This window comes from Pholis gunnellus, assembly GCF_910591455.1.
Source record: "Pholis gunnellus genome assembly, chromosome: 15".
Lineage (NCBI taxonomy): Eukaryota > Metazoa > Chordata > Actinopteri > Perciformes > Pholidae > Pholis > Pholis gunnellus.
This window is the reverse complement of record NC_136542.1, coordinates 7682922-7704412: the sequence shown is the minus strand read 5'-3', so window position 1 is coordinate 7704412 and position 21491 is coordinate 7682922. Positions and strand designations below refer to the sequence as shown.

Genomic DNA, 21491 nt, shown 5'->3' with positions numbered 1-21491 from the left:
TGGTGTCTGCTAAAGTCTATATTACAATAAATTGTCACATTTACCCTAAATATGACATTACAAATGCAAAAGTAACGCAAACTGTAGAGCAACTAGTACAACTTCTGAGAATCATTATGGGGCAATAAACCTGCAGTAAGGGTTCTCCTTTGTATTTTATACAATACCCCAGTGTGTATTTGTATGTTGCATAACTATTATGTGAGATCTGCATACACCTCGCGAGAGCGAGTTCATCAAGCCGATTTGTCATAACTATTATGGAAAATTATCGATTTTTCCTTCAATGACTTCCGTGTAATGTGACCCAGCGTTTCTTACAGCGCATACATTCTTGTTAAACTTAGTACTTATTTATCTGGCCTTTAAATAACATGCTTTTCGATCAAATGTTTTTAGAGCGAAATTTGCAGCTTTTATTGTGAAAAACCAGAGCAGGAAACCGAACCCTTCGCTGGCGTTACGTCATTAGTTGAGTTAAGGCTAGCTCGTGCGGAGCCAACGTTTGCTGCGCGCTAAATTTTTGCAGGCGATACAGTTGAATCACTGTTGTTTACCACGTGCTTTTTGCTCATCTGCCGTCTAGTAATAATAACATGAGCGACACCGAGAAAGAGTTCAGGGAGCAGGTGAGTTGTGATTAGTAGTTGAGCTAACAGCTAGCTAGCTTAGCTTAGATGTTAGCTGCGTCGGCAGGTCACTTAATGGCAGTAAATACTTTTTGATAACAGGCCTCAAACCTGAGTGAAATGTGTCTATATAGCGTTTATTTGAGTAACGTTGACTAGAAGAGTACTGAGTGTTTAGTAAATGTAAAAAAAAAAAGATATAACGTTGAAGCCTACGGCCTACAAATCATAGCCGATGTAACGTTAGCCGAGATGTAACGTTAGCCACCCGTGCGTTTGCTTTGCTACTTTAACTTACTGACTTGTTCCGTAACCTTAACTATAGAAATATTGACTTCCGGTAAACATTAAATAATGACTACAAGTCAATATTTAATGGCTGTAATGTTAAGATTTGTATCCGTAAAACGTAATGTAGGACCAGTCAAGCTAACCTAGACGTGTAACGTTATTCAGCTAAGTTAATGTATGTTGTTTTTCCTGTTTATTTAAATTTTATTTGTGTGCCTTTTGGCTCTTACAGAAACCAACTTGCCTTATCACCCTTGTTTGTTCTTTGTTAAGGTTGAGGTTGGAAGAAAGAAAAAGGCGGAAGACGTGTCAGATGTGAAGTTGTTATTATTTGGCGCTGATGGTGTTGATGCATGCTAATGTGTTGGATGCTGAAAAGAAGCAATCAAGATCTGTCCCCACTACTAGTGTTGTAATGGCAGATGGTAAATGGGGGAAGAGGAGGAAAAAGAAGTCATTAAGTCAAACGGAAGAAAGAAGAAATGAAGGGTTGTTTTGAAGTTAAAGAAGTTATGAAGTTAAGATCAGAAGTATACCAGGGTATGATTAATTTTCCTAACAGGATTTCCTATGCTACTCTTTTTCATCCTGTTTCTTTCTCTTACGCATGAGCATTTTGTTTTCTCTCTATCAGAAACGTCACTGGCCAATCCCTCCAAACCTTCTAGGTTTTACTTTTTGTGCAATATTGTCTTCAGCTAAATTACGTAATATATTATTTAATTATGTATTGCTATTTATGACCTCTTTATAAACACATTACTATAAAAAGTGTAGTGTCAAACCTGTGATGAAATGTCATGAACTCTCTCTGAAGATGTAGAGGTCAACGCTGTCACCTCCTGGCCCTTTATTTTTTTGGCACACAATTGGCTTTAGAGGGTTTCTTATTTTGGTGTCTTGTCTGTCCAGGACTCGCAGCCTGGCTCTAGGAGTGCGTCCCCTCGGGGATCAGCAAAATCCACCAGCCGCTCACCAGCACGCTCAAAAGAAGGCTCCCGCCGTTCCAGGTCGAGATCCCGATCTCGATCCAGATCCAAATCCAGGTGAGATGGTTTTCATGTGCATATCAAGGTGGTGTGGGGTATGTGGACTCTTAATCTTAATTTTATAAAGCTTTTGTACATGTGACACAAGTACATTACATGCTCAGAGTTAAGTTAATGTCCGTCCACAGGTCCCGTTCCCATCGAAGCTCACGCAAGCATCATTCTCGCTCCCGTTCCCGCTCCCACCGACACCGCTCCAGGAGCCGCTCTCGTAGCTGGGAGTACCGCCGGCATAGGAGCCATAGCCGCTCCCCCATGTCAAATCGTCGCAGACACATTGGAAACAGGGTATATATATATTCTCTCTTGTCAGACACCCAGTTTGCTGATTTGCTTCAGAAAAGCAGGATTCTTTGCAGTGATGTGACGGGTAATTTGCCCGCAATATTTTTACACTCCTCTCTTTACTCTTTAACAGGCCAACCCAGACCCACACAACTGTGTGGGTGTGTTTGGACTGAGTCTCTACACCACGGAGAGAGATCTGAGGGAGGTTTTCTCTAAATACGGCCCTTTGAGTGCCGTCAACATTGTTTATGACCAGCAGTCGCGTCGCTCAAGAGGCTTTGCCTTCGTCTACTTTGAAAACTGTCAGGACTCCAAGGAGGTACGGAGGATAAAACGGAGATATCACAGATATCATTGTTATAATGTTGACTCTATGCTTTCAATAGACCATGTCTTACACATGTATCTGTATAAAAAGGGGATTTGACGGAAGTCTGTGCAATGCATTGCATTCAGGGCAAAGGTTAAACATGACAACTATTTATCTGATTAGAAAAAAAAGTCTCCTAACTGTTGTTGTTGTTGTGGGTTTTAGGCCAAGGAGCGTGCTAATGGGATGGAGCTTGATGGGCGCAGGATCCGAGTGGATTTCTCCATCACAAAACGAGCCCATACACCCACTCCTGGAATCTACATGGGACGTCCCACATAGTGAGTGTTTCTTAACCCACTTAGCTTTGTCTTTGAGGACATTTTCTAGAAGCTACTGTGCGTGCGTGTGTGTGTGTGTGTGGTATCTTACAAGGTGTCACTGACGTTTATTCTGTGTGTTTTACAGCGGCGGTGGTGGTGGAGGTAGTGGTGGTGGTGGTGGTGGCGGCGGTGGCGGTGGCAGCGGTAGTGGGAGTGGTGGTAGCAGTAGTGGTGGTTCATCACGACGGCCCTCGAGGGACTGTGACCGGGGCTACGACAGAGGCTATGAGCGGAGTTATGATCGTGACTATGATCGCTATGACGACAGAGAGTACAAATCGTACAGGTGAGTTGTTCTCCCCGTAGCCTGTTTGTCATGTTACTCTATGATTAATGGTTAACAGACTAAAGGAAAGTGTTGCGGTTTTGTTTTCCCTCTACAGACGCAGATCTCCGTCTCCTTACTACAGCAGGGGTTACCGCTCACGATCCCGGTCCCGGTCCTACTCGCCACGTATGCTTAAACCATTTTTCTATTACACCGCTGGGCTATATTGACATATTTATAGTTTATATGAAATTCAGATATTTATGTAACCTTCACAAATACTTTGTCTCCAGAACAGTTTAGATTATCCACAAAAAAGTAACATAAATAATGCTTGTATTCTTTTTGAGTCTGGCACTTAATCTCTTCTTCTGTCCTTTGTTCACAGGTCACTACTGAGCAGTTGGAGAAGAAGGCAACAGTTTCAGTGTTATTGTTCAGATGCTTTCTTTTCTTGACTTTTTCTTGTTTTGTTTTATTTGCTTTCTTTCGAGATAATGTATGTTATATGAATTCTGGATTTGTTTATGTATTGAAGGTCTAAAAAAAAAATGTCAGTGGTGAATTTATCATAACCAAATTTGTAGGCAAACTCGTGCAAAACAAAAACCTAAAATGTCAGATAATGGGTTCAAGTGAAAATGAGCAACGCTTCGGATCTGCACCAAAAACAATCCGTGACGTCATTTTTGGGTATCCTAACAGCTGAAACAGAAAAGGAAAACTTGTTTTGCGTTGCTAAATACACGAAGGGCTCGGTTGTTTATGCTCGGCTCAGACTTGTTTTTATTCAAGCAGGATTTTCTTTGGCAGTTATATTATAGTTTCTAACTTTGCTGTTTGTATGTAGCTGTCAAGATCCCAGTTTGCACGTATTTAATGTTTTTAAATACCATCTCTTCTATTTATTTTTGTGTTTTTCCGGTGGAAAGTTATTTTTTTGGGGTGTTGTACATACACAAAAAGATACTTTGGTCAGTTGTTCTGTTGTCTAGTGACAGTTTGTAGTATACTGTGATGGCCGCATTGCCCCGTGGCTTTAGATGCAGGAATAATGCAGGTATTGTACCATGAAGTCCCATCAAACAGTTTATTTGGTGTGTTTTTTTTTCTTGACAAATAAAAAATATTATGCTTAGACATTACGCATGCACCCTGATTCGAGTGATCTTCCATAATAAAGCACTGTTTTGTCACAATTTGAGTTTTCTACAGAATTGGGTATTTTATGAAATGTATATTCAGGCTATCCTGGATACATAAATCAATATTGTTGCATTATATAAATACTGTATAAATCACATGATTCAATGACCCATGTACCGTCTTTAATGCTGTGTCAACGTCCCAGAGGACATTTGCTTTCCGTTTGGCCGCAGTGAGACAGTTTGAATCTTAGTTTTTAGTGACAGACTTAAATCAAATATAAACTATGTGAGGCAATTATACGAAAGATGGTTTACACTACACTCAATAGAAAATTGGCATGGTACTACAATATCAATGGAACTTGTGAGAATAAACGTAATAATTAAATTCTTAAAACAACATAGGCGAGAGGTTTGTAAAGGGCTCAGAACAAATATCCACGACAACTAGTCAAGTACAGAAAAAGATGTGATACAATGAAAAGCTCCAGCACAGCTTCATGGAACAATATTTTGTCATAGACTGTTTCCAATATCAGGAATATACTTTCGTTCTGAAATGTTTGTTTGTCTGAACACGAGCCTATTATGTATTGATGTTATTATGCTATTACACATAATGCTATTATGTTTGTGTGCATGTCCTTTAACATCTCCGTCACCACAGAAAGATCGGCAGTAAAGTAAACTGGAAAGATATAAACCTGACGATTCGCAAATGTTGTGCGTAAGAACGGTAAGATTTTACATGTGTAATATGCTTTTTTTAAAGTTAAATATTTAGTATACAAATAAACTTTCTTTATTGACGAGATGTAATATACAAATAATTTAAATACTTGCAGCACATACAGAACAACTGTTGGTAGAATGATGCACATACACACAAATAATAAACAAGATTAAAGGACAATTACATTACAAAAAAGTTTTCTGATAGGTGTTAACTTTTTTTGTTGTTACAAAAAGTTGTTACATTTGAAGAGAAAATTATAAAACGGAGTTAACTAGAACATGTCTGTTTATTAATAACAAATGTGACATAAAATATCATCTGGATTTCCATAGTAAAATACAAGATATATAAATTATCTTTAAGGTTAAAAGAATAAACAGGTCTGTCCAACGTAACTTCGTGTAGTCTGTGAGCGCACTTCTCTTCTGACGTTACGTCCCAGCTCTTTCTCTCTGACCAATCACAGAGCACTTCCGGCTAAACACTTCCGGTTTGCTCGAGCACTTGCCTTTCCACCCAAGCGGCTGGTGTGTGCAGATATCAGAAGAGTGAATACCACGTAGTCCACTGGCTAAAAATAGACATTAAGGTACTAAAGGAGTTGGTTTTTTTCAGCTAATTAACTTTAGGGCTATTTGTAAATACTGGGAAATGCAGACGGTAGTGTTTGTTTAGTCAAATATTCTGGCTAACAAGTAGCTAGGAGTGGTCTCAGGTAACCACTAGCTTACGTTAGCATGCTGTTTTTGAATGAGCATATGACTGCAGCCAGTCTGTGGCTGGAGCCACCTCAGCACGCTTTAAGTGGAGCTAGTTGAACAGGAATGAGCTAATTGGTGGCACATGTCCATGCGTAACTTTTAGCCGTAGCGAGATGTTGTTACGCTAAAAATAAACCTGGCTTTAGTGAAAGATAATGGTGTCACTTGTCACTCTCGCAGATGCCACCAAAAAAGGCAGAAGCCCCCAAAGAGCCCACATTGATTGGACGATTCGGAACCTCGCTGAAGATTGGAATTGTGGGATTACCTAATGTTGGGTATGTACATGAATTAAGTAATGGATGTAAGCTAAGCAGTTTGTTATATGAGTGAATGAACAGATTCATCATTTCGGGTTGATTATTGCACTGCTGTTGACACTCTCCTGACTACGCAGGAAATCCACCTTTTTCAACGTGCTGACCAAAAGCCAAGCTGCTGCAGAGAACTTCCCATTCTGCACAATCGACCCAAATGAGAGCCGGGTACCGGTGCCCGATGAGCGCTTTGATTTCCTCTGCCAATACCACAAACCAGCCAGGTCTGTGTTATGCCCTTGCAGCTGATTGGTTGTTGTTTTTTTGTCCATGGATTTCTGTCTCATCAACAATCTCTCCTTGTCTGGCTGCTTTTGTTTCTTTAGTAAGGTTCCAGCTTTTCTGAACGTCGTGGACATTGCTGGTCTGGTGAAGGGAGCTCACGCAGGACAGGGACTTGGAAACGCCTTTCTCTCCCACATCAGTGCCTGTGATGGCATCTTCCACATGACTCGTGAGTTGTCAATACTATGGCCTGCAGCTTCCGTCCGGTAACAACTGGAGGAGAGGGTACAGGTGTTGGCTAAAGATAATTTGCTATGCCTGTGGACCAGACAGGATGATATATTCTGTTCTATACAAAGTTGTCTAACTTTTGGTCAAACTCGTAATTTTGCTTTTTTATTGTCAGATCGGATAGTTCCTGATTATAATACAATTTCAGACCATTTTATTGAAGCAATGGGCAAGTTATTGAGACAACTTTTAACATTTGGGGACTGATGAAATGGAATGAAGGGGTCGGTAGAGAAACATGTTTTACTTTTCGTGATGTAGAAAAGAAATGTTGTTTTGGTTTCAGTTAAGAACATTTAAACAACATCCAGTCCAAGCTGGAATTTAGAGTGAAAGCTTTTACATTTGTGATTTGCCTGTCATGTAAAATCAGAGTCAGAGACGATGCTAAATAGATTTTTCAGACCCATATGAAGTTTATACATTATAGCATTTGTAGAATTTAGGTTTTACCTGGGTGCACATTCTCATTTAAAAGTCTTAGGGATCAACAAAATAGCTTTAGGAACTACTTGCATGGTCGTACATACCGACTGACCTGCTCAGGGTTTTGGACTTCACCTGTCGTCGCTTGTGTTTTTTAGGTGCGTTCGATGACGAGGATATTATCCACGTGGAGGGTAACGTTGACCCGGTGAGGGACATTGAGATCATCCACGAAGAGCTGCGACTAAAGGACGAGGAAGTGATTCCTCAAATCCTCGACAAACTGGAGAAAATGGCCGTCAGAGGAGGTGACAAAAAACTCAAACCCGAATATGTAAGTATGTATGTATGTATGTTTGTGAGATGCATATGTTGCCCTGTGTCACGATGCGTCACAATTGGGGGATAAAGGAGATGAAGACCTGTACTCAGTCTGCAGACTTCATTTAATCTGCTGCTTCTTGCTGCAGGATATCATGATTAAGGTAAAGAACTGGATAGTGGAGGAGAAGAAACACGTCCGCTTTTACCCTGATTGGAACGACAAAGAGGTAATGAGTGTGTGTGTGTGTGCTTGAATTAGTGTGTTAGTGTGTATTAGGCTTGTGTGTCTATAAGTGTTTGGTGTAATTAGGGCTGTACCCAATGTTATTTTTTACATTCAAAGCTTCTATTGAGGTTTTCAAATAAGGCTTTGAACGTCTGTTGTCATCATCCTAAAAAAAAAAGTCCTCAAACATAATCCTGAATTTGAATGAAGTGATTCATCGGATTAACTGTGTTAGTCTTTCTTTTTTATTAAATCAACTTTCTTTAACTTCTCGCTAGTGGGTTCCTCCATTTGTGTCCGGTGAGCAAACAGCTTTTGTAACGCCAACAAATATCAACTGTTGGATCCCAGGAGTGGGAAACCAATTACTACGCAGCTACCACTGGAATCTAATTCTACAAATAGTATAATACTAATAATATTAGCATCCTCTGATCTTCATCTGCAACTGTACTTAAATACCAAGTTCACACAGAATGAATAGAATGAGGGAGAAAAGCTGCGCAATATTTGAATGTTATGAATGAAGCTTTGAAATATTCGGTACTGCCCTTTTGTGTGTTTTTGACTTTTGATTGTTGTAACTTTGTTATCCTGATGGACAGAGTCGTCTGACTGGTCATCACTGCATCAGTAGGTTGTACATGATGTCATTAGTAGGGTGTCCCCTGAGCTGTACCTGTTAAAATTATCTCCACAGATTGAGGTGTTGAACAAATACCTGCTTCTGACATCCAAGCCCATGATCTACCTGGTTAACCTCTCGGAGAAGGATTACATCAGGAAAAAGAACAAGTGGTGGGTTTGCTTTCACCTGCCCATTGTGCATAAGTACATGTTGCATACGTTGTTTAGGTATGCAGCCATTGTTTGAACACCCTGCTGCTTGTTCTTCTCAGGTTGGCGAAAATCAAGGAGTGGGTGGACGCCCATGACCCCGGTGCTCTGGTCATTCCCGTGAGTGGATCTGTGGAGTCTAAAATGCAGGACATGGATGAGGAGGAGAAGAATAAGTACTGCGAGGAAATGAAGACGCAGAGGTGAGACATAAACTCACGGTGTATCGTCAACCAGGCGTAGAAATAGTCACTTAGGGCTTTGTTGAGTCATCTCTCAATTATTATCACTATCACTTGTTTGCAGCTAATAGCAATGTTATTAATTACTCCGGTGTTTTCCTTGCTGTGACAAGTCAAAGTCTGCACCATTTTATATTTCAGTTTGAAGATACAATAACAGATGCTTTTATCATTGAACGCACCTTTTTTTTTTTTTAGATACTTGTCTGCTTGAACTGCTTCATCGTCACTTCTCTTTGTGTTTCTAGTGTTTTGACCAAAATAATCAAAACGGGGTACGCAGCACTGCAGCTGGAGTACTTCTTCACAGCCGGACCAGACGAGGTGCGAGCGTGGACCGTCAGGGTGAGTGCTGTTAAATAAATAACCCGTCTTTTAGGATCATTTTTACCATATGTTCTCAAAAGTCAGTGTTTATTTCAAAATCCTCTTCATTGTTGTTTAAAAGCGTCATTTACAGTTGAAGACATTTTCTGTAAAATGATCATTTTGTCAAAATAAAGTTAGTAACAAACAAAGATATGAGTTAACTTATTTCTAATAGTAAGTGCTCTTGTTGCCAAATGGAATACCACATATTTATGATGAGTTGTTATTCTGAGTTAACCTCTGGTTATCTTCTTTATTTGCTGCAACAGAAAGGGACCAGGGCTCCTCAAGCTGCAGGAAAGATCCACACTGACTTTGAGAAAGGCTTCATCATGGCGGAGGTGATGAAGTACAATGACTTCAAAGAGGAGGGCAGTGAGAATGCAGCCAAGGTGTGTGTGTGTGTGTGTGTTTATAGAGACTCATTTAAAGCTTGAACTGGGACTGAATTTCTGCCAATAAAAACGCTCTTGAATACAATTTTTAAATGTGTCCTCTCTTACAGGCGGCTGGGAAATACAGGCAACTGGGCAGGAACTACATGGTGGAGGACGGCGACATTATCTTTTTCAAATTCAACACACCCAATGCGCCTAAAAAGAAGCCGTGAGACCACACAATCACCAGAGGGAGAACTCAGAATACTGTTCAGTTTTCAAAGAGCGACACTGTGTGCTGGTTTTCATATTTATCTTTTGAATTCAGAGGATCAGCTCCGCAGTTATTCACTCAACTGGCCTCACAGATCTGAATCGATTGAAATTTTTTCAATATAATAACATTTCTACACAAGCATAGCTGTAATATTTGGCACCTTCTGTACCAGTCGCATATTTTTGAAAAGATTATATTCTAGCTTTCATGGTCCCAACGGAGGACAGGTATAACTGAACTGAGAAATGTATCATTTCTGATTTTATAGGAAATGGCCAATTAAGAAACTAACAGAACACAAACTGCATATTGCTTTATGATTGATGCTGTCCATGTGTTTTTAATATGCATCAGAGGATCAGAGCTTGTCCCCTTTTCTAGACGCATTTTTAACATTCAAGCAAGAACAAAGAGTCTTTTTTTTTTTTATCTTTAGGAAGATATTTGATCCCTACAACAATAATAGCTTGCCTTTCTGTCATTATTCAACAATTACCTTCATGATGACTGCTAATTAATTGGCGAGCTCTCGCATCATATCAACACGCTTTATTTCAGCCCGGCGTGCTCGATCTGTAAATCAGCTCTTATTTCATACAAAAGTAATAAACAGTGCGACCATAAGTGGTAATATACAGCATGTGTTGTTTGGTACAGGTGCCTAATCAGCGTTAATTAAGTAACGGCCATCTTAAATGAGTCTACAGTGTTTTTCCCTGGAACTAAAATGATATGAACTATTTTCTTAGTTGATTTATGCCTTTTCCCTCAATTCAACTTTCTGCTATTCAAGATTAAGTCATAATTCCTTTTCCAATTATGCTGAAAATGATACATACGTTTGACTGGTGCTGTGTTACCTATTAAGATCAAATGAAAAGCCATTGCTCAGTGTAGCATTTCAGGACTGTGCTGTATTCTGAGGGGAAGGATATTATTATTTTAGAAAGAGCAAAGCAGGCATCCCTGACAGTGCAGAATGAGACACCCGAATGGATCATTGTGTTATACACACTGCTTTTATTGACTTTGGTTTGGGCTGGTTTCAAAATAAAATAAAAAGCCAACATTCACATTATGAAGTCCACCCTGTGTGAAGAGATGAGGCTTCAGTGTAAACCAGCGCTGTGGCTCATCTGGGCTGCACAGCTTCACAATGCTTCTTGTTTCACCTCTCTGTGTGAATGTCTTTATTTTCAACAGTCCCCTCATTTAACATCTTGTGGATAGAAAATCCTGATGGACCTAAAGGAGCCCAGATACAATAACTGTCATCCTCATCAATATGCATGTGTCAATAAAAGGAGACGAACCTGTCATTGCTTTGTGTCTTTCTTCTTTTTCCTCACGTTGGAGGCTAAAGTCACATGAGGGAATGAATGGGCTCTAAATATAAATATAAATATATATACCATAGAAATATAATTGTTATTAACAGTGTTTAATTGCAATCCCTTAATAAATTGATGTATTTAAACAAGCTGTGAACAACGGAAGAACCCAATTTGTCTTAACTGATGCATTAATAAGTAAGAAAAAGAACCCATCTGTCTTATGTAGTGATCACACATTTGCCAATTACATTTTCTTATTTAAATGTTGAATCAATTACATTTTAAAATGGAATCGCAATTTCATTTGATCTACTTGTGTCCACCTGTTTTAAAACAATCTCTCCACAAAATCCACTTGGTTGCTATTCTGGAGCCTTCGATCATATCAGCAGAAGGAAATGTAGATGTTCAAATTTGTGGCAATTCCATTTCTGGTTGATTTATAAATTACATTTGAGTGAAAACAATGAAATTGTGCTTCAGGTTTAGTCTGGAGTCTGTTGTTTTAGGGTTTAGGGTCCTTGGACAGAGGATGTTGAATGCCGTACAGATTGTAAAGCCCCCTGAGGCTAATTTGTGAAATTGGGCAATACAAATTTAATTTAATTTGTCATGCATGAGCTTCAAGTTGTCAGAACTGTGTGCATAATTACATTTTTAGTGATTACAGCAGGGTTTTTTCAGGAATATCACCACAAACATTACGTTTGTTGTACTGCAAATACTTAAATATTGGAATACTTCCATCAGTGGGCCACTGTGTTATAGGTCATGACTTAACAGACACTTATTCAAATGAAGATCTTCTGAGGTTGCCACTTTAAGGACTTCTTGTACAAGTTGATTTTTAAACGTTTGTGATTGTTTAAATTCGAAACTATTTCTATTCGAACAATTTCATGAGATAACTTTTGAAAAATGCCTCGTAGAAATGGAGGCCAACTGACAAGTGATCACAGAACTTTAAAAAGCTAAATCGTCTATTGCACGTTATGTGTAACGGCGAAAAGAAAACAGTAGCTTGATTTTACATTAAAATAATTAAAATAAATGGTGTAATTTCAAGAGAAACGCGGCTATTTAACAAGTATCTCAGTTGGGGGATTTTAACAACTGCATTCCTTCTCTTCACACGCTCAACAACAAACAGGAAACACACGTCCTATAAAAAGTGAGTGACGTTTCAGTTAGCCAATGACGTCCACCGTACCCCTGGCTCAGCCAATCGCTTTAGAGAAGAAGGGCGGGACGTCCTGAAATGTGATGCAAATTCGAGCGTCAAGCCTGTTAGTCCCGCCCTTTTGTGTTTCCCGCACCGTCAATCAAAATAGAAAAAAATCGACCCGAATTCACCGATCAACACTAGCCCGCCTTTGATAAAATAATCATGTTTGGAGTTTAGTTTACCCGATAATCCTCCCGGTTACTACCACTCACGCTATGACCGGTACGTAAACGTTTACCGCATCGAAGCGTGCAACTAATCGGTGAGTTTGTGCAACGTACAGCGAAGCAAGCTGCGTCTTTTTTATCTTTTTTTTGCTCTGCTGCTAACTAGCTAGATATGGTTAGCTAACGGAGCTAGCTGGCTAGCAACGAAGTTGACAAAGTAAACACGTCAATCTGGGCCGAAATTGCCACAGAATCTGCGCTGCGAAGTTGAGTTTCACAGCCAGCTCCTTTCGGACTGGAGAGTGGGGATGCTTTGCGAGCTTTTCTGGCAGGCAGCAGTTGAAGATTACAGAGTTTTGCTGAGTTACCCCCCTGTCTCTCTGCTAGCGCCAGAGCAGCCTCTCTGAAACAAGGAGAAATGGCGTCCGCGGACGTGGACAGCAGTCAAAGCGGGTTTCTGCAACCCGGCGGCGCAGCGGAAACACAGGTATCCCGACATTTTCTAGCTCGTCTTACTCGCTCGCTTTCGATTGCTGGGTTGTGTTTTTTTTGAGAGCATGAAGTTCACACGTTTTAAAATTTTGATGGCATGGGGTGAAAGCCGTACACTTCCTGTGTTCCCCTCAATAACGGCCACCCACTTTACCCCTGTAAAACCCGCCCATAGTGGGTAGGACACTGAAGTCAGTCACTTGGGTCGGCTCGCTGGATAGATAGCCGGTTTACCTTACCGGGGTGTGATACTACTGCAGGGAAAGCGTCCATAATCACAACAGTAGCGTTCAATTGTGTTGTAATAGCTGCCCATCCCCCACCCCCATGCACTCGGTCATTTCTGAGCCTGTTAGCTACACGCCGTGTGTTGGTGGTTGCTACAAGGTTGTGGCTGTTGCATCGTTTGCATCAGCACAAATCCTATATGCCCCCCCCCCCACACACACACACACAATCACTGTGATTTACTCTCTTTGATGTGGCAGCACAATCTCTGAATCCACAACTGCTTTTCAGAAAAATAGCCAGGCTGATTCTCCTTCTTTCCCCCCCTGTGATCTAATCTAAAGCCGAGTCTTCTTGTTGACGTGTGATCTGTTCTTGTTAATCTTTGTGTACTATTTGACTCCCAGACTACAGATATGTCTGCCATTCAGCTGACGGGTTCAGACCGATGGGAGGTGTTAACACCCGTCTCCACCGGGAAGGAAGATCAGGGAATTGTCCACATTCAAAACTCTGGGATTGTCACCTCAAACGGGCAGTACATGCTTCCTATTGGGAGTCTCCCCAACCAGCCCATTTATGTCACAGCATCCGGGAATGAGGTTGCACACAATGGAGTGTCAGGCATTCAGTATCAGGTAAAAAAAGAGACAGAAACGACACACTAAGATAGTGTACGTGTACATATGGCAGAGATCTTCATCACAACTATGGTTCATTCTTCCAGGTCATCCCCCAAATCCAAAATGCAGACGGGACCCTCACAGGATTCACACAGGGACTGGACGATGGCACAGGGCAGATCCACCTACTCCAAGATGGCGGCCACGGCAGCATTGGAATCAGCTGTGCCACGACGTCGACCACAGACCTTCTGACGCAGGCGGGGCACGTACAGTCGATCCAAGGCGTCTCGCTGGCCGGGGGGTCGGCGTACACCGGCACAGTAGGGCTGCCCGGCAACATAACGTTCGTCCCTATAAACAGTGTGGATCTGGAGTCTCTGGGGCTGACCGGGGCGCAGTCGGTCCCCATCGCAACGGGGGTAACGGCTGAAGGGCAGCTGATCATGGGCGGCCAGACGCTGGACAGTCACGGCCAGGACACTGGCGTCAAGCAGGTGACGGTGAGCGCCGCAAACCACGAACTCTACGTGCCGACCACCACGTCCTCTAACTCCTCCCATCTTCCGGAGACCATCGACGGTACCGGGGTCCTGACCCAAGCAACCGCCGTGTCTGCGGGCGTGTCCGACCCCTCCTCGGAGAACTTCAACTCCCACAACCACCTGCAGCAAATCCAGGTCAGAGTGTGTGCCTTTAACACCACGTCATGTGTATGTTGAGTCAGGTCTGCGTGCTTTAAGGCAGTGGTTCTCAGACCGGCATCAGTACAGGGAGGTTCCGGGGTTATCGGCCGATTAATCGGCTACCGGCTTTTTCCTATCGTCTTTATATCGGCCGCGCCATTGTGTGATTCTGTTTGAAGACGCAATAACAGAGAGATCGAATCACAGACGTGAGGCTTTTTATCATTGAATGCACCGGTCTTTCTTTTTTTTAAAAGATACGCGTTTGCTTGAACCGCTCCATCATGGCTCGTCTGTGTGTAGTATAGTTATTATATCGTTCTTTAAAAATATGAAAGTAACCTATATCGCTATAAAAAGTCAAGTCTTAAATCTAGAAATCACCAGCCTCAGCGATGAGCGCGTTAAGTAGACTTTGATTTGATTTAAGGGGCCGAACAAGTCAAACGGTTGCAAAGCATTGCTTTAAGACACCAGTAGAGCTTAGTGTGTCACCGTGTATTTAACCTCAGTGTGTCTGATGTGTATCCCAAGTGGCCGACCCACCTAGATTTGGCTCATAATAGGGATTAGTTTCTTTTGTAACTGCGTAACTACAATTGAAAGTTCAGACTGTACTTCTGTTGTCATCACATGTCTGCTTGTGAATGCATTGCTGTTGTGCAACCACCTCTCCAGTGTTTATCGGAGCTCCCGCCCTGAGGCTCGACAGCCACAAATGAGTTCTTTTCTCGCGGTGAAATGCTCCAGCTTGCAATTTATGAACACGATTAAGACTAAGCTGTCCGCTGTACCGTTGAACCAGGACCTCCTGCATCGAAACATGACACGAATGCTGCTCTCTTAGCCTTTTTTGTGTGTAATTGTGTTTTTATTTTCTGCAGATCTCATCCTCACACGGCACCACTCTCTCGCAGCCCATCCTGCAGCTGTGCGGGGACAGTCAGGGCCAGGTGGTTCAGGGTCAGGACCTGAATGCAGGAGGTCAGACTCTACAGAGTGTGCAGCTGGTCAACCCGGGGACCTTCCTCATCCAGGCCCAAACCGTCACCGCTACCGGACAGATCCAGTGGCAGACCTTCCAGGTAACCGATCCGGACCGTTTGGGAAGTGGCCTACAGAAGCCGTTGAGCTTTTCGTTCTATGAAAGATGTCAGATTACGAACACGCGTCTCATCTCTCTCTCCGTGTAGGTTCAAGGTGTCCAGTCACTCCAGGGGCTTCAGCTGCCCCAGGGGCAGGGACAGGCCCAGCAGCTGACCTTAGCCCCGGTCCACACCCTCCCTCTGGGCCAGACGGGCCAGGTCAGCCTGCCCAACCTCCAGACAGTCACTGTGAACTCTGTAACACAAAGCGGAGTTCAGTACACACAGGCGGAGGACGCAAACAGTCCAGCTGGTAAGGGGGGACACCTGCACATGCTGTACACTCACACATAACATATTCATTTGAATTATTGCATCGCTTGAAGAGGCCCTACATCTTCACCTTCTTCTTCCCTGTTGCAGGCATCCAGATAAAGGAGGAACCGGACTCCGAGGAGTGGCAGCTGAGTGGGAACTCCACGCTGAACCCCAGCGACCTGAACAACCTGCGCGTTCAGATCGGAGACGAGGACATGGATATGCAGGGCGGGGAGGGCAAGAGGCTCCGCAGGGTCGCCTGCACCTGCCCCAACTGCAAAGAGTCCGGAGGAAGGTGGGCATGTCGGAAACACACACACACACGTTGCAGATACCAGGAGGGGCTGGTGATCAGCTCACCGTTAACCAGCTTTACATTTCTGTGTTGACGCGGTTCAGCTGGTTTTATAGCAAAACTATTTTCAGATTGGCATCGAAAAAAAATTCCTATAAATGTAGGATTATTATTCAGTTGTTATTAAGCATGGTTGCGTCTTTTATTAGGTTTGTTTGTAGTTAAATTGCGTATTTTTTTTTGCCGTTCGGCCTTGCACAGAGGTTCGGGCACGGGGAAGAAGAAGCAGCACATCTGCCACATCGCCGGCTGTGGGAAGGTCTACGGGAAGACGTCTCATCTTCGAGCTCACCTGCGCTGGCACAGCGGAGAGAGACCCTTCGTCTGCAACTGGATGTTCTGCGGGAAGAGGTTCACCAGGAGCGACGAGCTGCAGAGACACAGGAGGACACACACAGGTGAGACGCTTTCATGAACCGCCTCGTAAACACGGTTATACAGATTCATGTCTGGAGCTAGTTGTACGCATGCTAAGTGAGTAGCACGCGTTCATGTTGGATGAGTGAAATCAAACCCTTGAATTGTTGCTCTCTGTCCATGATGCACATTTTAAAGGAACACGTTGTTCCTGTTGTGAGACTGCAGTTAAAACAGATCCCACAATATATTTCATATTAGTCTGCGACTGTCCTCGCCATTGTTTTTGATGACGCAATGTTCAGTGATGAGAGGTGTCGAGCACCGTCTGTGAAGTGAGAAAATGAAAACTTGCTCTAACGCTGCCCAGGAAGTCTGGAGCGCCGAACACTTCTGTTCTTGTATTCTGGGGATTTAAAACAAAATGTTATGCACCAATATTTGGCGGACCTTTTTAAATTTATGTAAAGGAAAATGCATAACGAAGACCGCTTCGCCCCAAAATTGAAGAAATCCCTGAATTTTCGTACTCGTAGTATTTCTGTACTACTGTGAACAAAGTAGTTCCAATGAAACCAGTTCACCTTGTGTTCTGTGTATTGTCTGGATAAATCGCAGTAACCAGCACACTGTCTCTACAAAGACACGTTGCTGTTGAGTGTTTGGAAACGTAATCTTTCAGTAGTTGGAGCCTCACAACTGTAACTCCCTCCTGTACTGTACTGTACTGTACTGTACTCTACTGGCTACGGAGCAGAAATCTCAGACAGTCGGCTCATGACTTTCTGCATCGTTCGATACAACTCAATGTAACTGAGACTTTTTTTTGTTGTAATTTGGAATTAATACAATATTTTTGAGGCGGATGAAGTTACTAAAAGTGTTTCATTGAGAAAAAAAAAACGTTTTTTCATAAAGATCCCTGAAATATGTTTTATTTATTTTTTAGAAATGTGGAGACGCTTTACAGTTTAAGCATCCTCGTTGACACAGTCTGAGAAGTGAAACACTGATCGACAGTCTGCAGGATTTCTTTTTGTTTTTTAACCGTTTTACGATCAGAGAAGAGAAAACTCGTCGGTGCGCTCTGGTGTCACCTTTTTTCTAAATGACCCCTCTGGCAGATTTTGGTCTTCTCTGTACCGCCGTTGATCGTTCCTTAATTGGCCAACATGTAAACTAATTGAATTGACCGGCCCAGTTGTTAAACGACGTGTGTTTGTGTCTTGACTCTCAGGAGAGAAGAAGTTTGTGTGCACAGAATGCTCCAAGAGGTTCATGCGGAGCGACCACCTGGCCAAGCACATAAAGACTCACCAGAATAAAAAAGGCATGGTTCCTTCCTCCACGTCTCCGCCCACCTCCGACGCCATCATCACCGCCGACGGAACCACACTCATCCTCCAGACCGCCACCCACGACCTCCTAGCCAATCAGGAGATCCCATTGCAGCTGGTCACCGTGGCGTCCGGTGAGGTCATGGAATGAGGGGCGTGAATTTGGGTGGGTTTATTTTGAGAACTGGCCTATCACAGGGACCTCTTGGGCTTTTCTCTTTCCCCTCTAACCTTTTTTTTGTTTGTTTTTTACATATGAATATATACGTAAATATATATGACAAATATATATATTTTAAGAGTTATCATGACTTTATGTTTGTTTTTTGCAGTCTTTTTATAGGCGGGCAAAAAGAATAACATTAAAATGTGGTTGCTATTTACACACGTACACACACACACACACACGCGCACACACATGCATTAACACTCAACATGAATACTCAACACAATGAAATGCCTTATTTTGTATCATAATCTTGTATAAAATGCTGGAAGTGCATGTGTTTTTTAAGCTTTGCAGACGATGTAACTGTACCGGAGATAAATGTGTTTGTGAAATGGCGATGATGATGATGATGAAGAGGAGGAGTTTGTGAAAGAGAGAAAAGGAAGTAGTGAACTTCTCTGGCACGATTGAATTTGTGTCGCTGGAGAGAGTTCTGACAAAACCAGCGCTGCTTCCACGCTGAACTGCTGCTGCTGCCGCCGCCGCCGCCGCCATGCCCTAAAAGTGGTCGTTTTTAAAGGAATAGTTCAAGATTTTTTGGGATTAATGGTTTAGATGAGACGATCGCCACCGCTCTCCTGTCTGCATGGTAAATACGAAGCGACTGGAATTGGGGGAACGGCCAACTCTGGCTGACAGAATCTGTCCGTCAGCACCTCTAAAACGTCATAACTCAACACGTATCTTTGTTTGATTAAAAGGTACAATATGCAACGATCTCCTTTTTAAACCCGATGTATGGACTGGAGCGTGCGGTGGTGTCTGTATCGGCAGAGACCCGGCCCTCGGCCTGTATTTCTCTCTTCTCTTTGGTGTCTGGACGTGTTCTCATTCCCAGGTCAAACACTGCCGCTATGTCACACACACACAGAGGTACACAGGCAGACAGGATGACAGGTGCCTTGGTCTTCGCGACACCTTCATACACAGCATACAGCCACGTGAGTGCGATCACTCGTTATCGTCTCGCTCTTCTCAAGAAAGCAAATAAGCGTATTTTTCCCCCCCCAAATTTTGAACTTTCACTTTTGATGAACCCCGCAGCAGGGCGCTGACACAGATGTCATAGTGTAGTATTGTGCCGCTTCAAGCAGAGCAGGAGGTTCAGCTGGTGGTCAGAGTAGGAACTGATCAGAAGTTGTCGGTTTCCACCTTCGAGGAGGGTGAAATAAGATGCAAGCCGCTCTGAAAAAAAACAACCAAAAGGGCAACTTCTTCCAGCATCTGGTCAGTGTGAACAGAATGTCTCATCTTGTCTTCACGAGCTCACCGTCCGCTGTGCGTGTCCACGTCAACAAAAAAAAAAAAGTCTTTTATTTTTCTTTCTTTTCATATTTTTGTTGTAAATTCACGTTGTATATCAGTTTCCTGTGTCTCGTCACCAATCTGCACGTCGTCTAAGCCGATGCCACACGATGGCGACCGCAGCAGGGTGGCGCGGTCGCCTCTGCTCCTGCAGGGCTCTTCGTTGCCATTGTTGGCTGCACGCGGCTTCAGGGGGGGATGCACGCGCGCCGACGTTGCCGTGTGGAGATGCAACAAAAACCATAAAGGCCCCCCTCCCCCGAGGGTGTGTTTGTCATCGGACATTCCAGTTGGACACCAGATGTGGGATTAGTTTCGCAATAACGGCTCTGTTGGTGATTGTGGACGGATGTCTCAAAAGGAAAACAATCAATCATGCCATTTGTTTGTTTTTATTTTATTTTAATTAATGTAATCCCTTTCCTCTGTTTGTCCTCGTTTGTAGCATTCATTTACATGTATATTATCTTATTTTCACATTGTTTATAGAAGCCATTACTTAGTTAACTGAATTTGTTGTATCAAAACCTTATTTTAAGTGATTTTTTTAAAGAATTGGTGTAAAAATTGAATGTTACCTTTTGTAAAACCTTTTTTCAAATGGATCACAATAAAAGTCTGAAACCTTCCAATGACGGGTTTTGTGTGAGTCGAGGAAAGCATCGCGGTACCTCCCACACAGAACAGTGAACCGCATCTACTCCACACGGAGGGTCACACTTTAATTGTTTTGCATTTATAGCCGGAATCAAACTGCGATATGATGTGCACCGCCGCTAGCGTTGCACGTGTAGAAAAACAGGTTCCTAACGTTTCAGGCGTATGTACGACATCAACAAAACCCAGCTTGTTCTGCATGTTTTAATTTTAAACTGAATAAAACGGTTAAATTATGTGAAAGTATGTTTTTATGAAGACAATAGACAGGACAGCTATCATCACGCTGAACACTGCTGTGGCTAAATAATGTCCTCATCACTGATTCATTACATGACTTCATGTTGAATGACTTGAGACGCACTATACTGTGACTGTTACAATACTACACTACGACTGTTCTACATTACTACACTACGACTGTTCTACAATACTACACTACGACTGTTATACATTACTACACTACGACTGTTATACATTACTACACTACGACTGTTCTACAATACTACACTACGACTGTTCTACAATACTACACTACGACTGTTCTACATTACTACACTACGACTGTTCTACAATACTACACTACGACTGTTCTACAATACTACACTGACTGTTATACAATACTACACTACGACTGTTCTACAATATTACACTAAGACTGTTCTACAATATTACACTACGACTGTTCTACAATACTATGACTTTTATAACTTTTGTGCATGACATTTCTTATGACATGATTTTTTTTTTTACATTTTTGATGACATACTGACTTTTTCCATGAAATTTCTTATGAAAACTAGACTGACTTTTTTCATGTTGTTTTTGAAAACATACTATACTATGACCTTTTCATGACATTTTACTGACATTTGTAAGACAAACCTTTGATCTCATATTTTGACCTTTTATGACATTTTTGAGGATATACCATACTATGATTTCTTTTGACATTTTTGAGGACATACTATGACATTTGTAGGACAAATTATTATATTATGATGTGACATTTTTGATGAAAACTAGACTGACTTATTTTTGAAAACATACTATACTATGACATTTTATGATATTTTGGTGGACATACTATACTGTGACCTTTTAAAAATAGATTATACTAGAAATGTATTGCATACTATGCATGATTTTTAAAAATCTTTTTACACAACATACTATGACTGTTTTACAAAGTGTTTGACATAATATACGATGACGTTTTTAACATAAACTATACTAGGATTTTTTTAAGACTCTTGACATCTTATACGATTGTTTTCATGAAAATGTTATGACAAACTATAGTGTGACTTTATTCATGA

General features: G+C 42.0%; 3 protein-coding genes across 3 annotated transcripts; all 3 read left to right on the top strand.

Moving 5' to 3' along the window:
• Window positions 1-477: 477 nt before the first annotated feature.
• LOC306707151 (transformer-2 protein homolog beta-like) lies at window positions 478-4417 on the top strand. The gene is made up of 8 exons (XM_079174478.1): window positions 478-629; window positions 1833-1966; window positions 2098-2257; window positions 2388-2576; window positions 2793-2908; window positions 3036-3236; window positions 3334-3404; window positions 3607-4417. The coding sequence occupies exons 1-8, from the start codon at window positions 597-599 to the stop codon at window positions 3615-3617; spliced, it is 915 nt and encodes a 304-aa protein (XP_079030604.1). The 5' UTR covers window positions 478-596; the 3' UTR covers window positions 3618-4417.
• Window positions 4418-5605: 1188 nt separating this feature from the next.
• Window positions 5606-11091, top strand: LOC306707150 (obg-like ATPase 1). The gene is made up of 11 exons (XM_079174477.1): window positions 5606-5691; window positions 6044-6141; window positions 6261-6404; window positions 6507-6634; window positions 7281-7456; window positions 7593-7673; window positions 8373-8470; window positions 8572-8712; window positions 9000-9096; window positions 9390-9512; window positions 9626-11091. Exons 2-11 carry the CDS (start codon window positions 6044-6046, stop codon window positions 9728-9730), a joined length of 1191 nt encoding a protein of 396 aa, XP_079030603.1. The 5' UTR covers window positions 5606-5691; the 3' UTR covers window positions 9731-11091.
• Window positions 11092-12903: 1812 nt separating this feature from the next.
• LOC306707147 (transcription factor Sp3-like) lies at window positions 12904-20143 on the top strand. The gene is made up of 8 exons (XM_079174474.1): window positions 12904-12987; window positions 13628-13858; window positions 13948-14523; window positions 15414-15614; window positions 15723-15927; window positions 16038-16227; window positions 16489-16685; window positions 17882-20143. The coding sequence occupies exons 1-8, from the start codon at window positions 12919-12921 to the stop codon at window positions 18130-18132; spliced, it is 1920 nt and encodes a 639-aa protein (XP_079030600.1). The 5' UTR covers window positions 12904-12918; the 3' UTR covers window positions 18133-20143.
• Window positions 20144-21491: the final 1348 nt, after the last annotated feature.

What these genes read in the sequence shown, in the direction of transcription:
- LOC306707151 (XM_079174478.1), top strand. Translation starts at nt 597, where the DNA reads ATGAGCGACACCGAGAAAGAGTTCAGGGAGCAG. An exon ending in AGAAAGAGTTCAGGGAGCAG is followed by an intron (nt 630 to 1,832) that starts GTGAGTTGTGAT and finishes TTGTCTGTCCAG; the next exon opens with GACTCGCAGCCTGGCTCTAG. An exon ending in TACATGGGACGTCCCACATA is followed by an intron (nt 2,909 to 3,035) that starts GTGAGTGTTTCT and finishes TGTGTTTTACAG; the next exon opens with CGGCGGTGGTGGTGGAGGTA.
- LOC306707150 (XM_079174477.1), top strand. Translation starts at nt 6,044, where the DNA reads ATGCCACCAAAAAAGGCAGAAGCCCCCAAAGAGCCCACATTGATTGGA. An exon ending in GTGGGATTACCTAATGTTGG is followed by an intron (nt 6,142 to 6,260) that starts GTATGTACATGA and finishes CTGACTACGCAG; the next exon opens with GAAATCCACCTTTTTCAACG. An exon ending in ATCAGGAAAAAGAACAAGTG is followed by an intron (nt 8,471 to 8,571) that starts GTGGGTTTGCTT and finishes TGTTCTTCTCAG; the next exon opens with GTTGGCGAAAATCAAGGAGT.
- LOC306707147 (XM_079174474.1), top strand. Translation starts at nt 12,919, where the DNA reads ATGGCGTCCGCGGACGTGGACAGCAGTCAAAGCGGGTTTCTGCAACCC. An exon ending in TCCAGTGGCAGACCTTCCAG is followed by an intron (nt 15,615 to 15,722) that starts GTAACCGATCCG and finishes CTCTCCGTGTAG; the next exon opens with GTTCAAGGTGTCCAGTCACT. An exon ending in GGACGCAAACAGTCCAGCTG is followed by an intron (nt 15,928 to 16,037) that starts GTAAGGGGGGAC and finishes TCCCTGTTGCAG; the next exon opens with GCATCCAGATAAAGGAGGAA.